Source organism: Podarcis melisellensis (assembly GCF_964234715.1).
Source record: "Podarcis melisellensis genome assembly, chromosome: 2".
In the NCBI taxonomy this organism is placed as follows: Eukaryota; Metazoa; Chordata; class Lepidosauria; order Squamata; family Lacertidae; genus Podarcis; species Podarcis melisellensis.
This window is the reverse complement of record NC_138529.1, coordinates 27972223-27988033: the sequence shown is the minus strand read 5'-3', so window position 1 is coordinate 27988033 and position 15811 is coordinate 27972223. Positions and strand designations below refer to the sequence as shown.

Below are 15811 nucleotides of genomic sequence, written 5' to 3'. Positions count from 1 at the left end.
AGAGAGAGAAATAACTTTTAACTCGTCCTTCTGTTAATCTGTACCATAGGAGAGGCTGGTTTCCTTTCTCCTACACACGTGTGCTGGACAGTGATGGGAGCGAAAGGTTGCACATGAGGTAAGAAGGTTGTGTTGTCTGCTGGCTTCCACAGAAACATGTGGCATTTGAATGACGTTTGTATTTACAGAGATCAGCCCCGCCCTTGCTGAGCCAGAATCAGTACCTGTCTTGCATTGCCCTCTTTCTGGCTCCTCTTTTGTCATTAACCAGCCATAGCTGCCTCAAGTTTGTCAAACCAGTATGGCAGGCTTTGCTGCCAAAATATTTGGTGTCTGTCTGCCCTCCCCCCCCTCTCTCTCTCACACACACACACACACAGAGAGAGAGAGAGAGAGAGAGAGAGAGAGTAGGAACACAGAGAGAGTAGGAACAGCCCAAAGCAAATATACTTTTGATGGAACGACTCCTATCGCAATGTTTTGCTAGTGATAAACACAATGGGCACAGATGACTAAAATGGAAAGAACCCAGGCCTGGGTGTGGGGGAAACGATTCCTTGAAAGAATGAAGAAAAAATTGCATAAGTAGATGCTATAGCATCTAGAGAGAGAGCGAGAGAGATTTGCTGGGCTTGTAAGTCAGCATTGATTCCTCAGTTGAAAGTGAGGAAGGGGTCATTTCAGTGAAAGCATTCAGATGATTTACTTATTTGGTTTATTTAAGATGTTTCTATACCCCACCCTTTGGTTTTAAAAAAAACCTCACAGAGAGGCTTACAGAAGTCAATACGAAGCTGGTCCCTGCTCCTGGTTTTGCAGTCTCGAAACGCACGACACAAGAGGGAAAATGAATGGCAGGGAGGAGGGTTTAAAACAAGCTCAAGCACGATTCCTTTAGTGCACTCACACTGTTCTGTCTATGCAATTTCTGGTGGTTTAGAAGCCAGAGAGAGAGAGGCCTATATCCTAATCAAATGACAGTGGCAGTTCTCACTGTCTTGCCCTTGATAAAGAGCAGTCCCTCCCTGGAAGCAGCTTTTGCTCTCTCTCCCTCCCCCCCCCCCCGCAAGTCATATTTGGGAGCAGAGCAGGGAACAATATCCAGGCCAAGAGGGACAAGGTGGCTCCTGTCACACAATTCTTCCCTCAAGACAGTTGGAAAATTTCCAGGAGGTGACTTGATGGATTTATCTCCCTCCCTTGCCAATTTCAGTTGTGGCTGCCTTGCCCTCCCTTGAAGTCCTCTTCTCCCCTCACCCCAAATCAAATCCAGGATCATAGCTGGTGACAGGCCAGGAGCACAAAATAACTCATTTCCTCAGGCAGCGGACTTAATGGCAGTTAGATGTGTTAGTAATTGGCTTCTCTGGCCATCCTCAAGTAAGACGGTCATGAAGAGAGCGAGTTGGTGGCTTAAGTGCTGGGAAAGTACTCCTAGCAAAAATTCTGTGAAGTAAGGAAATGTTGTCGTCGTAATCATTGCCATCAATTTATTTATATCCTGCCTTTTCCTCTGACAGGACTCAAGCCGGCTTACATATAAAAATGAGAAGTGATAAAAACATAGAAAGCCAATTTTCTTACGTTTGCTAAGCAGATTTTATCTATTTCTTCAGCCAAGGGAAAAGCAGTAGCACAGGGAACCTGCTGGACAAAGATGACATTCCCCCTCCAGATTACAGCATGTCTTCCCGAGCTTTCCAGTCACAGAATGTCAACACCTTCAAACAGAGGCCGTACAGCGTGGCAGTGCCTGCTTTTGCCCAGGTGAGGAACCTTACTGGGAGGGGAGAGGCGCTGTCTGTTGGTGGATGAAACCTGCCTTAACTGCCTGCAGCAAATTTGAATTTTCAGAGCATGAAAGTTCTGCTTTTGGCAGCGGCAGCTGCATTTTATTTTCCTGGTGTCAAACTGCTGCTTTTCTTTTTTTCAAAGAAAGTTTATTGTTACATCTAGAGCAGGGTTTCCCCAAATGTGGGTCTCCAACTGTTCTTGGACTACAACTCCCATCATCCCTAGGTAGAGGGAGCAGAGGTCTTGGATGGTGGGAGCGGCCTAACTGAGATTAGGCTGTGAGTGTTAAAAGTTGCTTTTCTACTTCACAGCTCTGAGCAAAGAGCTTGCAGCTTCTGTCTAGACCCGGGATGCAGATGTTGGCGGACTACAACTCCCATTGTTCATGGCTCTGCTGTGACTGCTGGGAGCTGGAGTCCAGCAACATCTGGAGGGCCCAAAGGCTCCCCACACCCGTTCCACTGGCTGGCTAGAAGTTCCATGCACGAGAGGGTTCCAAAACTGAGAGAGAACCTGCAAGATGTGTGGGTCTGTGGTTGGGAAAACTAACCTGCCTCACCTAGGCAATAAAGCTGAAAGCAGCTATATGCCAGGCTGGTTTTAACTGAGCAGCACTAGCAATATCTGTTTAGGTTTATTCCTCCCAGTGGGGACAGAGGAGTAATTGTGGATGGATTTTACTGGGGGTGTGAATTATTTGCATTTTGTGGAATGTTCACTGGGCTGTATGCAACAAGATATCCAAGCCCTTCCCCCAACCTTTCGGGATATATTCAGTTGGGTTTCTCCCCACCCCCACGTTTCCTGTTGCCTATAAAGTATTTGGAGACTTCTCCAGAGTAGAATGCTGGGAGGCAGTCAAGGCACTCTCTCTCTCGATGCAGCAGCTGACCCTAGCCTCTCTTTATGGCAGACTCTAGTTTCTTGCATGTGCCGCACCTGCAGAAAATGAAGTTGCCCTTGTTTTCTGTAGCCAAGCAGCAGCAGCAGAGCTGGGCCCAAAGCACAGAGCTGCGTCTGCGCCTTGGGTGGATGGGAGGTCGTTTTGCTAAAAGGCGTCCTGGTTGAGGCACTGCTGAAGTGAACATTCTCCAAGTGTCTGTTTTCTAACCTAGGTCTTTTTACGAGCAGGTGAGGCTTAACTTGCCAACAGGTGCTTATGTTCATTATTTGTAGGAGTACGTTATGCCCTACGGTTGTGCAATTAATGAATATTCCAATGGCCTCTGCCAACTGCTACCTGCCTCCTACCAGCCTTATCCTAGGTCAACAGCCGTAAGTCCCAAGAACGCAATGTTCCCATTGGGGTTTCTGGGGCCTGTTTTCTGCCTGTTGCATCTTTGTGGCTTACCCAACTTGGGTAATCCTGCCCCCTCTCTCCTTCCCATCCGCATTCTTCCAAAAGAATGCATTTTGGGGGAAGCAAAATGAATCAGAAGGAGAAGCACGAACAGAAACTATGGAGAATAAATGAACCCATTGGGAAATTATTGATGGGTGAGGCACAAAGAGTGGCAGTAAAACAGCAACGCAAATACCCAACTGGTAACATGTGGCCGTTCTATGAGTGTCTACTGCTAGAAATGGGTTGCTCACCTGTCAAAGCTTATTTCCCCTCCTTTCAGGTTTTTAAATCATAGAGAACAGGTAGCTAACATGGTGTCCTCCAATTGACTAGTTGAGCAGCTGTGCTGCTGTTTGGTTGAGTCTAGTCTTCTTGACTCTTCTTGAGCCACAGCGGTTGCCATTGTAGTGCCCTTCAGAAACAGCTTGATTGCCAAACTTTGTGAATCCCAACAACTTCATCCGTTCCCCCTGGCACAAGTGAGCCTGGCAGACTCGACTCAACCAAATAAGACTAGTTGTTAAGTAAAAAGGTTGAGGGGATGGATGGAAAGATGCAGATAAAATCAACCAAGGTGACTGAAAAGCAAAAGGAGGCTCACTAGCTGGAAAACGTTTGCTGCTGAAGCCAGTATTTTGCAAAAGGTGTCCTATTGTTCTGAGCTGCTTTGAGCTCAACTGTCAGGGGCTCAGGAGCAGAGGCACAGGAGAGGAAGGAAATGGAGAGCGAGGGGGAGGAATCCGAGGGGAGCGTAAGCGATGACAGTGGTCCGAGGAATTCCCTGAGTCTCTCCAGCGAATCGGAAGATTCACAGAAGGGGGCGCCCATGGCCAGAGCAAGGGGGGTGCCTAGGGGGCCACCCCAGGAAGAAGGGGCCAGAGGGGACTCAGAGAGCAGCAGTTGGAAATCAGGACCAGCTTCCCCACCAGAGCGCAGTGGGGGGAGGAGTCCCAGGTATCGGGATCAGGCTGCTCACCACCAGCGAGAGGAGATGAGTCAGGATTGACCACGCCTCCATCGGAGAGCGCGGAAACGGTCGAGAGGAAGGTAGGAGGCTGGGCGCGCGCACCAAGTTCAAATGTACAGGCGAGCGGCACAGCAGGTAGCCCGGATAGGGAGCCAGGTCCTAAAGCCCGCCGGAAGGAGGGACAAGAGTCAGGGGGGTCAGCGTCAGAAGAGTCCAGAAAGGAGGAGACCCCGGGGGGCAGAAGGACCCAGAGGAGGAAAGAACAACGGAAGAGGTGGAGTAAGGCTAGAGTCTTAAACTGGTGTACAGGGGGCGGAGACTCAGACGGAGCTTCGCCGGTCTAGGTTCTAGACGTAGAGCTGCACGCTGCGGCTTGTAAATGGAAACTGAACTTCAATAAAGACTTTTGTACATTACAACCGGCTAGCGTTGGTCCTCTGTGAGCTGGGACCTGGAGGCAGCTCTGACATCAACTTTGTTGTTAGTAAAGCAGGATACAAATATTAAATCAAAGGCAGATAATCGGGGACTATTATTGCTGTCTAAAGATATTTATAGCTGGGACAAAACAGCAGTATTTTGGTTACAGAAGAAGCTAGGGCAGTGGAACCGACAAAACTGCAATTTTTAACTGAGCATAACTGTGATAAGATTAAATTACAAAATAATGGTAGTTTTGTTATTTGTACGGAACAGGAAAATAGTTTGGTTTCTTAAATGACTGGTTCTGAGGCTTTGACTTGGAAGCCTCCCTTCCCACAACCCCGGCCCCATTGCAGATAGATGAAGCTTTGTTAGTTATTCCTGCCAATAGGTTCTATGGCTAACGACCCTTAGTGAGACTTGGCTTGGGTTAAGAGCTAAACATGGAGTTTAAACTTGATTGAGTGTTGCCCCAGCATTTATGCTACAGACCGTCAGCCCTGAGCAGCTGGAAATTGCTGCCTGGTGGGAAACCTTGATATTTTTGTCCAGAATAATAAGTGGTATTTTTAAGCAAGGAGAAGGAGGAAGTGACTGGAGTTTTCCAGGGAACATCCATAGTCCTCCTTGGCTTGCTGCATTTGGCTTCGATGCAGCAAGCATAGCCCAAAGGGTTTGAGCAGGGCTGTGTGTTCAAAATGTAAGGCACATGCATGCCTGCTGGAGCTCCCCAAGCCCACAATTTCCCCCTTAAATGTTGATGGGACTTTGAAATGCATCACATCCAGGCTTGTTATTTGACTTCTCCTGGGACCCATTCGAGCAGGAAAAATAAGTGTCCGTCGTTTTCTTTATATATACCCATTGGAGCATGAGGATGAAAGAGGCAGCCTGCATTTCTCTGTGTGCTGCTGCTTCTGTTTCATCCATCTCGCTGATGCTTGGAAGCCATCGCTTTGGCATTTTCTTTTGAAGACAATCCTCAAAAGAGATGAGACTCTGCAGAGTCCTGTGCTTGCTTCCACCAGACATTGCAATGCCACCAACCTGCTTTTTCCACAGGGTGTTTTTGCAACAGCTCAGCAGCAGCAGCCTGCACTGCAACTAAACGTTAGAGACCTTTTTCTGTCCCAAGTCAAAGCTGAAATGTCAGAGCTCAGTTTTTATCCTTCTCCTTCTACAGCTTTTGCTGCCCAAAGTCATATTCTGGTGAAAGGGATGTAACTTCTTACCATTCACTCTATGGCTTTGGTAGCTAAATCCTTCTTGAGACCCAAACACTTTGACTCTGCGCCAGAAAACCATTGATTGTCAGTGTTGCTTTTATTTTTCTTCCATTGCTGTATTTTGGCAAATGTGGTTTCTTCTGCTGAATGACACCCTTGCTTTCTTTTTGTTCTCATCCACAGGGACTGGATGACTATGGAGCAAGACCCTCAAGCAGGTAAGAGGCTTGGACTTTTGAACCCATCATACACACACACACACACACACACACACACACACACACACACACACACACGAGACAGCAGTATCCCTGGATTGCATACAATCACTTCCCCAAACATTTGGTGCACTCTGAAAACGGCAATTTCCAGGGCTTAACAGCCACCTGCCTTTAAGTGCAGGATACAAGGAGTTTAGGTTTTGATGTATTTACATTTATTTTATCCCTTCTTCTGCCTGGAACCCAGCATGTGCATGGATACCAGGTGGTCTCCCATCTAGACAACTATGGTTTGTTGAAGCAGCAGTGAGCTCAATTGCTGCCTGCCCTGCTTTTCCCTCTCTTCATGAATTCCAAGCATTCCTTGCAAACCAGAGTTAAACTGTGGTTTTTCTCAGTCTTAGTTGGTAGGGAGCAGCCAAGTACTGTACATGAGAGGACGGAAGGTCTTGGGGGACAGGACAGCACTGGTAATAGCTTTCTGGACTGTGAAATATCAGGCATGTAAAAAGAATTCACTTATAGCAGAAAGCTTTCAAAAAAGCTATTTATTATAGGGAGCAGAGACTTCAAAACCCACGGTAAAACAATACTTTTTATTAGGTCCAATCAAAATGTCACAGAATAGTGAGCAAGCTTTCAAATTCTCCATATTTTTTTTAGTTGTTAAGCACATGGCAGCGGGCAGCAGGGTAGAGATGTGTGTTGAGCCTGCAGCAAATCTCAAAAGCGCAGTGGGGCAGCCTAATAGTATCTTTCGCCTTTTAGTAGTCTCTTCCCCCCGACCCCCCGCAAGCTTCTAGGCCAAAGGGGATACTGCATGGCACTTGAGATGTGTTGCTGCTTTGGTTCTTGTCCATCGGATGCTTTTTCCTTTCGTGGTGCAAGTGCGGTTTGGCAGTATCCTGTCCTTTTTCTTTCTATTCCACAGCGGCAGTGGCACTTTGGTATCAACAGTGTGAGAGAAGGAACCTTGACTAGAAAAGGCAGCTGCTGCTTGGAAGAGTTTTCCGCTTCTCTTCTCTTTCTTTCTTTTTCTTTTCTTTTCTTTTCCTTCTGCACAATTTCCTCCCAACCACCCTCTTTTTTTTTTTTTAAGAAAGTCTCTCTTCTCCCTCACCCTGGATTTCTAACTCTTGTGATCGTTAAGGAACCCACGGTGCTGCAACCTTCTCCACACTTCCTGCCACTTGCAAAAGCAAAAACACCCTTCCGAGTAGAAAATATTAAAACGGGAATTGTTAGATTTCGCAGCAGCAGCAGCTGCCGCCGCCTCAATGCAGTTTACATTTAACTCGATGGAAATCCTGCGTCTCTCTCTTTCTCATTCTCTCTCTTTGTACTTTGTAAATGGTTTTTTAAATATATATATAAAGATAGTCCACAACCCCTTTTCAAAGGCTTTAATGTGAGCTGCACATTAATAGCAAAATACATGGATATTTTTTTTCCTTAAAAAAGAAATAAAAAAAGAGAAATATCTATATCTATCTATCTATCTAGATGGATAGTTATAGATAAGATATATCCAGGAACAAATATGCATGGCCTATGGTGTACGTACTGTTATTTCAGATATCTTTATTTGAACTTTACCATGATGCCAGTTTTTTTCTGTCAAAAAAAAGGGGGATGTGCACAGAGAGGTTTATAGGGAGGCTGGCTGGAGCAGAGGCTGGTTTCTCAGTGAGGATTGGACTGTTAACCTGATCCAACCAACTGAACTGAGCACCAACCCAGTATTCCTTTTTAAAAGGGGTTTGTTTTATATATACATATAATATATATATATTTTTTGTAGGAAGGTATTGTTACCTCATGGTTAGCACTCTGGGGTAGTGGAGCCAAGTTGGGATTTCAGGGTGTGGGGGGGAAGGAATATTTTGTCCATTTATGCAGCTTTCCAAATCAGTCCAAAGACTTTTTCTTTATGAAAGTGAAGGGGTGGTCCTCCCCGCATCCCCCTTTTGCGCAGAGGGGAGGGGGTGGATGGAAAGAACCACGTGTGTTTTGGGGGCGGGGCGGGGCTTTGAACTTTTGGTGATTTCGGGCAAAGTTCAATTGCTTCATTTCCTAAAACACTGTCAATCTTCTTTGTGTATTCTTGATTAACTTCAGAGGCAAACCGGGTAGGATTGGAGTTAATGGCTACTGGTATTGCTTCTTCAATCACTGAACTCTGTGAACATGGCCCCCCTGTTAAAGACTTTCAACACTTTCAGTTCCTGTTGCAAAGTCTGCAGTGTAAAGCTGTATTCCTATGACCCCAATGTGATTAAAAATAAATAAATAAGACAGACAAAATGAAACTCAGAGCAAAATATTTTATCTGTATTGGAGGCTGCTGGCAATATTATCTTGACTATATGTATATATATAAAAGATCTATCTCTACACACATAGTAAAAGTTTTATTTGTTTTCTATAATAGACTTGGGGCATATGTAATAAGAACCTCCTTCCATTGTTGTCATAACTTTGCTCAAAAAGACTTTTTACATCCAGGGTATTCTGTAGTAAAAGAATCGATGTAGAAAACAACAAAGCAAAAAAATAATAATAATACACAAAACTTGTGTTAAGGATTGTAAAAGTGATGGGGGAAAAGTTCTGTGTTGTTTTTTTAAAAAAATAAAATAAAAGCAAAGAGTAATAAATAATAATGATGATGACAAATAGTCGAAGAGAAATGTGCCCTGTACCGAGATGTTTGAATAAAAGTTTGATTTCCTTCATCGAGTTGGGCTTGGGTGATTTTCTTCAGGTTTTTGTTTTTTTTAATTGCCTTTGTCACGAACAAGCCCTGCAGTCAACAGTGTGTGTTGCAGGTATTTTCTACACCTCTAGGATGCTGAAAGATCCCATCCTGCCTTCATCAATCTTTTGTCCTCTTTCCTGCTTCATCCTTGTCCAACTGCGATCTCTTGAATGCATGGAGTGCTTTTAATAGCTGTTTTCCCAGTAACCTTTTCAACAGTCCTAAGGATCAAACCGTAATCATTCCAGTATTACAGATGGAATGCTGAGGCCGAGAGAGCAACTTGCTCAAAGGGGCAAGTGGGGCATCTGCCCTGAACCTGAGCTTTTAACACTGATCTCCTAAATCCAGCAGAAAATTCTTTCCAACAAACCACACGGGTCAGCTGGCAGAATATTAAACAGGATATTTGTCAGGGATTTATCACGAGAGAGCTTAAACCCTGACTAATAGGGGGTTTATCCAGCATCATATGGAATAACCTGTTCAACTGAATTGTCAGGGTTGGTTGGTTGGTTGGTTTGTTTGCTTAACCAGTTTTTGTCCCTGCAGTTGGTTGTTTTCATCACAGCAGCTTGTTATTGTATCCCTGCATAGCAACTACTTTACTCTAGTGAGCAAGTAGCCTAGCTTCACTAACAGCTGGTCACTACCATACAGAATTGTGAGGATACTTGAGGGTGCAGTAAGCTCAGCCTCTTCCTGTGACTGTATGAGATAAAGCTGGAGCAAGCAGTTGCTTTTCTTCCCACGGCCATGTTATATCCATGTGACGATCGAAATTATCACACAGTTGCTTGGCTGCCTGAAGGTTTCAGCATGAAGAGGCTCTGTACAATTATCACCATGTGATCTTTGTTGTGATTTGTCACTCCTTTCCCAAACGCTTCACGAGTCTTGAAAGTTATGAAGACCCAAGTAAAGGGCGACTATTCTGCGAATTTTATAGAAGAGGAAATAGAGTGTGGGATGGTTTTGGAGGATGACGTTTAAGCCTATATTCCAAGGAGTTGTCATTTCATTTTAGCCTCTGACCAGTCTAGAAAGGACCAGGGCCTCAATTTCTCTTCCCTACAGTTAATCCTTTTAATTGCCATTCATTAGCCATAAGTTGTATAGTGCAGTAACAAATGCAGCTTGCTCAGAGGAAACCCCTCCCACCTGAATGTTGCGTGTCGAAGGGGCATCATCAGCTCCTGCTCTGAATAACTGATTCCTCCCCAATTGTTTATGGAGTGTGCATGTGTGCAAAGTACAAACAGCCTCTCTATTTTTCCATTTTTCCATTACAGCTCAGATGTTGAAGTGGCCAGGTTTTGAGAGGTGTCCACTGACTGTGTATAGTTGTAAGTTCATCATTTTTTCCCCCCACATGCCAACTCCTTTCCCTTTGCTCCCACCTCATTCCTAAGAGCGCTCTGGACAGACTTTTTTTAAATGCTGGTGAAGGGTGGAACCAGAATATGGGGATGGAGGGATGGAAAAAATTACCGCTGCTAAACAGCACTATTGGTGAATTCCGTTCTCCACCGATGATCAGTCAGTTCAGAGCTTGACTCACTCGCTTGCCACTCGGTCCACTGGTTGAAGTTTCTTTGCCTTTTTCTGGCTGACGGAAGCTGGATTCCCTTTCCTCCTCTGACCTTTGGAGCAGTGCTTCCCTTTCTGTAATCCACTCCTACATCCGCACAACTCCTAGCATAATGCCTACCTCAAACCTCCATGCTCAATGCTCCCTACCCTTTTCTTTTCTGCTACATCACTCCTAGGGTTGAATATTTCATTGGGTGCATCTAAATCTGGGCAGCTCTGGGGTCTCTATCTGGTTTCTAGCTTATTATTAGGAAGCTTTGTGCACAGCCGTAGTGATAATCTGCTAAATTCACTGGACCTCGGGGCCACTGGCTTTCTTACCTCTTTAATGTGATGGACCCCCTCTGGTTTGTTCCTGTTTGGTTTCCTGTCTTCCTGCCAGGGTTCTGTCCTGGAACACAGAAGATCCAGTCCAAAAGTGCAGGGCATGGACATTCATGAACAAAAAGAGCCCTGCACCAGCAATGTCTTTCCATTGACTTATGGGTTACAACAACTCCATGTGCATGCTGGGAAATGTGTGTATGGAAATGAATATTGAGTTGCTGTCCCAACACTTGAAATCATTTGGTATATCCTGTATGCACAGAGGGTCCCCATACATGTAAGGATATACTGACAAAGAATTAAGTAATGTTTTCTGCACAGCTGCTCATGTTTTCAGTGATCTCTTTGTTTTTGCCCTGTGATTCCTACACCAATATATGTGTATATACACTTGGGTTTGTACTCCCCACTAGAATTCAAGTCCTAACTGTGTTGTTGAACATGTTGATCCAGGTTACATTAGCCAAGCCAGGTATGTTGATCCAACAGAGTGGATCAAGTATGGGAAGAAGTATGGTGGTGATAAAATAGATTTAGTTTCTGCTCTCCCTGCCACCCCAACTCTGCACTGAACCTCGGAAACTCAAGGAAGTCTCTATGCTGCTTCTATCAGGCTCTTGGAGCTTACCCCTCCTTTTCTCGTTTGCCATTACAAAAATAGTTAACTATTCTTTGATGAGTCACAGTGTGAACAATCTTCAATACTTTCTCCTCCTGTTTAAGTTCCTTTCAGCTTCAAGAATCTATTTTAGCATCCCCTGGGAGAAAAATGATCTTAGCCTCTGCATTAATTAAGTTGGGAATATTAATTGCCTGTGCTTTAAAAATAGGATAATTAATCTTTGCTGCTGTGAACTGAGCAGACCTTTTTAAATAATCAGCTCTGGCTGCAAAGAGGTGCTTTGCTCTGGAAGAAGGGGTGGCACTGCTATCCATACCTGCATTAGGGTGCCTAGTTTCCCCCCCTCTCTCTTTTGGACTGGGGTTTGGGGCTGCTGCCTTAGCTTTTTGTACTTAGGTGTGATGACAGGATTCAAAATCATTGAACTGGAAGGGACCCATGAGGTCGTTCAATACAAACTCTGCTGTGTTCAAGATCTGCAATGCAGGGTTCAGTTATAGCATCTCTGGTTAAATACCTTCAGCAATACAATCTGTTCTGTTGAACAGCTTCTGCTGTTAGCAAGTTTCTTCTAATGATTAGCCAAAATCTGTTTTTCCTCTAATTTCTAACCATTGGATTTTAGCCCAGTACCCTGGAGCAATAGAGAACAAGTCTTGCTCTATCAAAATACCTGTGGAACCATTATAATAAACCTGTGTTTTTATTATTGTTTATATTTTGAATTAGATATATTTGGGGGCACCAAAGTCCTTTAAGTACGGTACTTAGCGCTTCTAAAGGTCTTAATCCAGCCCTCCCTAAGAAATGCCTTCTCTCTTCAGTGATTCTGGTTTCTAGGTCTTCCCATACACTAGAAACTTGTGGAAGTCGCTAAAGCCATTAGATTCCTGTTTGGAACTGCAATTGCCTTTATTGAGAATCACAAGTGCCCTAAACTGGTGTTTTGCTGTGTGAGCATCAAAACCTAATCTTGATGTTGTGCTAACGGTACCTCCAGAATATACTCTTGAGAATATTGTGTTAGGGCAAGACCATCTGTTACCATTATCAATAATCTGGTGCTGTGAGTGGATAACATTATTTTGCACTCCTCATTCATTTGGACAATAACATTGAAAAAGGTCACTATTATTATCTGTTTGGGAAACAAAGCTCATTTCTCTGTCCATGGCCCTTCTAAGAAGTGTTGGTCAAGCATGAGTTTAAACCTCTGGTGCAATATTGGCTAAAAGGTAAAGGTAAAAGGACCCCTGACCGTTAGGTCCAGTCGTGGATGACTCTGGGGTTGCGGCGCTCATCTCGTTTTACTGGCCGAGGGAGCCGGCATACAGCTTCCGGGTCGTGGCCAGCATGACTAAGCCACTTCTGGCGAACCAGAGCAGCACACGGAAACGCCGTTTACCTTCCCACCTATTTATCTACTTGCACTTTGATGTGCTTTCGAACTGCTAGGTTGGCAGGACCAGGGACTGAGCAATGGGAGCTCACCCCGACGCAGGGATTTGAACCGCCGACCTTCTGATTGGCAAGCCCTAGAGGCTGAGTGGTTTAGACCACAGTGCCACCCGCAATATTGGCTACCGGTTTGTAATTCTAGATAAGATTAAGCCATTGCCATACATGCCAATTCCCGCTTTATGAAACAATTGCCCAATCCTCTCTTTTAAAAAGCAAAATACTTGTTAGTTTTTGAAGCATGCCTTAAATTTTAAACTACAAGGCAATTAGTTCTCCATAAAATAGGACGGGTTCCTGTCTTAGCGTGTTCTCCTTGAATCAGCTGTACGTGAGCCAGCTTGTTATGCTGGTATCTCAAGTTTTATATATTGGTTTTGTGCATGCTGTGGGGATGCTCAGATCTTTTTTGTGGGAATTGTGCATCACACATGGGTGCGTAAGGCCTTCTTTTTCTTCATAATCTGCCTTTTCTCCCACTCGCTCCTTTGATGCAACACACTTTCTGTCTACTGTGAGAGACTTTGCAAAAAGCTGAATTCTATCTTGCATCTCATTTAACAGGTGGTTCAAAGCCGGTCTGGTTTGGGTGCCCTAATTTGAGCGTTCATACTTGCCAAATGTCTGTGTCCCCAAACCCTTGGGAGAGTTCACCCTACCATTGTGACAATGACATATCCCTCAGAGCACTCTTAACATTGGGAAGAAGAGGGAACAGTGTGTTTTTAAGTCTGATGGCAAGCTAGGGACCAGTGCTAGCCTTCAAACGTGGCCTTCGCAGAAGTAGCAGCATTCTGAGTTTTGCCTGCATCATGGACATGACTGTCACTGAGAATTGTAAACTTTGAAGCTCAAAGGAATGTAAACACATTCAAGGTAGAAATGGTTCATAACCCAATAGGTTCTTGTGAAGGAGAATTCTGCCTACCTATATATTGGGAAGGGGTGGCTAACCCAGATGTTGCTGGACTCCAAACTCCTGTTGCCTCCTGCTACCATGGCCAGTAGTCAGGCATGATGGGAGCTGTAGTTTAACAACATCTGGAGGACCAGATGTTCCACCCTTTGCCTTGACGCATTCTGAACCTGGAATATAATGTACGTTGGTGTTGTATCTATCTGTATGTTTACAGTGCAGTAATACCATGGGGAAATCATGGCCCAAAAATACGGGCTGCCTCTTTAGGACAGTTGTGACAACAACAGAGGGCTGGGTGTGAGAGAGATATAAAAATTAAGACAAATACAGGCTTTGGCGATTCAAAATTCACCAACAGAACTAGGCAAAAGAATGGTTCCCCCTCACCTTGAAGAAATTGCCTGCCTATTACAATAAGCACCAGTCTGTATTTTGCTTTATTTCTCTTTTAGAGATAGCAGGCAATGTGGTCTTAACATCTGGCCAGTTTTGTGTCACCTGTTTCCTTTCAACATGTGGCCATAACTTGATCTGTTCAGCAATAATCACTTTCAGTCAGCCTTTTTCGCCCTGCAGTTGTAACCTTAACCGTGTAGAAATGGTATTTCATATTTCTATGGCAAAGGAAATAGGTCAAGAGCGGTTCTCCTTAAGCCAGAAAACTGCTCTCGGCTAAATATGGTAAGTGTTAAGACAAAACGAGCGTCTTCGTTTCTCAGACCCTTGCAACAGTGGTAGCAGCGTGGATTAATTTTATTTACTTCCCCTACGAGGAATCACCCGAGGGCAGTTTGGCAGTGCCATTGATTTTCTTGGAAGTGGGAAGCTATGTATTAATGGCTCCCCGCTCAGGTCTGGGGAGTGATTTCGAACAATGCTCCATCACCTAAAACTGCGAGAAACAGCCCTTCAATCCCAAGCAGCGACACAGAAATGGCAAGTGTAAATAAGCACTCAATTTCAAGCGTATTCCACCTGCCAGTATGTTGAGACCACACTGGATGGGGAGGGACAAGAAGACACCGCACGAACTCTGGAGCAAAAAGGCATGACTTCGATAAAAGGGAGTTGATCGTTTTTGTGTGTGAATGTTGTGTGCTGCCAATGTCTTACATGGGATGTTATGTCTTAAAGACTGCCGTCTTCAGAGGGAAGGCTGCAGGATCTGAAATTTGTTCTTCCTGGCTCAAAACCCAGCCAGTTTGGAGAAATTTCAAGCACCATTTCTAAGCTGCAGAGCCATGCTCCGCAAATTGTTGCCTGTTGTTGAGCAGCTGAAGCAACGCCCCCTCAGATCTCTCTGTGCCAAGATAGTTCAGGAATGCAGTTGGCTATTGGCTGGAAAGGCCTCCCTCACACCCACCCGGCGACCTTAAGTCAGCTCTAGATTTGTCTGTGGCGGAGCAGCCTGCACCTGAGAGTGTGGCAGGCTCACAATAGTTACGTGTTAGCAAGTATTTGGAGAGCAGCAGCTTGCCCTGAATAGATGCAAGATGTTCTGGAGGAAGCAGTGCTGTGCAACGTGGGTGTGGCGTAAATATCAACAAAATGTGACTTATTGCTTGCAGGAGAGAGGCACGGGTGCAGAGGGAGAAGAGCAGCATAATCTGAAAATAGTCCAGTTGCTCGGGAGAACCTAGAAAGCAGTGATTCAGTCCTGGAGCAAATTCCTCCAATACAGTTTGGACGGTGAAAAGAAACACGGTCATAAGGGTGTAGACCTTTCTGTCTGCAGGCAGATCTATGCCAGCAGGCCACCTAACCTTGCCCAAACTGAGCGACGGATAGTCATGCCCCCTTAATTGCAAAAAAGCATACCGTATTTTTTGCTCTATAAGACTCACTTTTTCCTTCCTAAAAAGTAAAGGGAAATGTGTGTGCGTCTTATGGAGTGAATGCAGGCTGCACAGCTATTCCAGAAGCCAGAACAGCAAGAGGGATTGCTGCTTTCACTGCACAGCGATCCCTTTTGCTGTTCTGAGATTCAGAATATTTTTTTTCTTGTTTTCTTCCTCCAAAAACTAGGTGCGCCTTGTGGTCTGGTGCATCTTATAGAGCAAAACGTACGGTAATTAAAAAGGCCATTCTGTTTACAGGTGGCTTGGATTTGTGGAAGAACAAATGGGACTTGCAATGAAATGGTGCTGGGGAGAGGACT

The 15811-nt window shown here is 44.8% G+C and overlaps 1 protein-coding gene across 4 annotated transcripts in view; it reads left to right on the top strand.

Annotated features, from left to right (window-relative positions):
• BAIAP2 (BAR/IMD domain containing adaptor protein 2) overlaps window positions 1–15811 on the top strand; it is a 134900-nt gene that overhangs the window by 110868 nt on the left and 8221 nt on the right. The window contains exons 11-14 of one of the 4 annotated variants that reach the window (XR_014165329.1): window positions 50–118; window positions 1617–1767; window positions 5939–5973; window positions 10027–10080. Coding sequence is in view for 2 of the 4 variants with exons in the window: in XM_081899735.1 (XP_081755861.1) it covers window positions 50–118; window positions 1617–1767; window positions 5939–5973; window positions 8095–8152 (313 nt within the window). In the remaining 2 variants the exon portion in view is untranslated. Of the gene's footprint in view, window positions 1–49; window positions 119–1616; window positions 1768–5938; window positions 5974–6907; window positions 8712–10026; window positions 10081–15811 lie in introns of those variants that run through there. The other 3 variants (XM_081899735.1, XM_081899736.1, XR_014165328.1) reach the window with 3 other exon arrangements.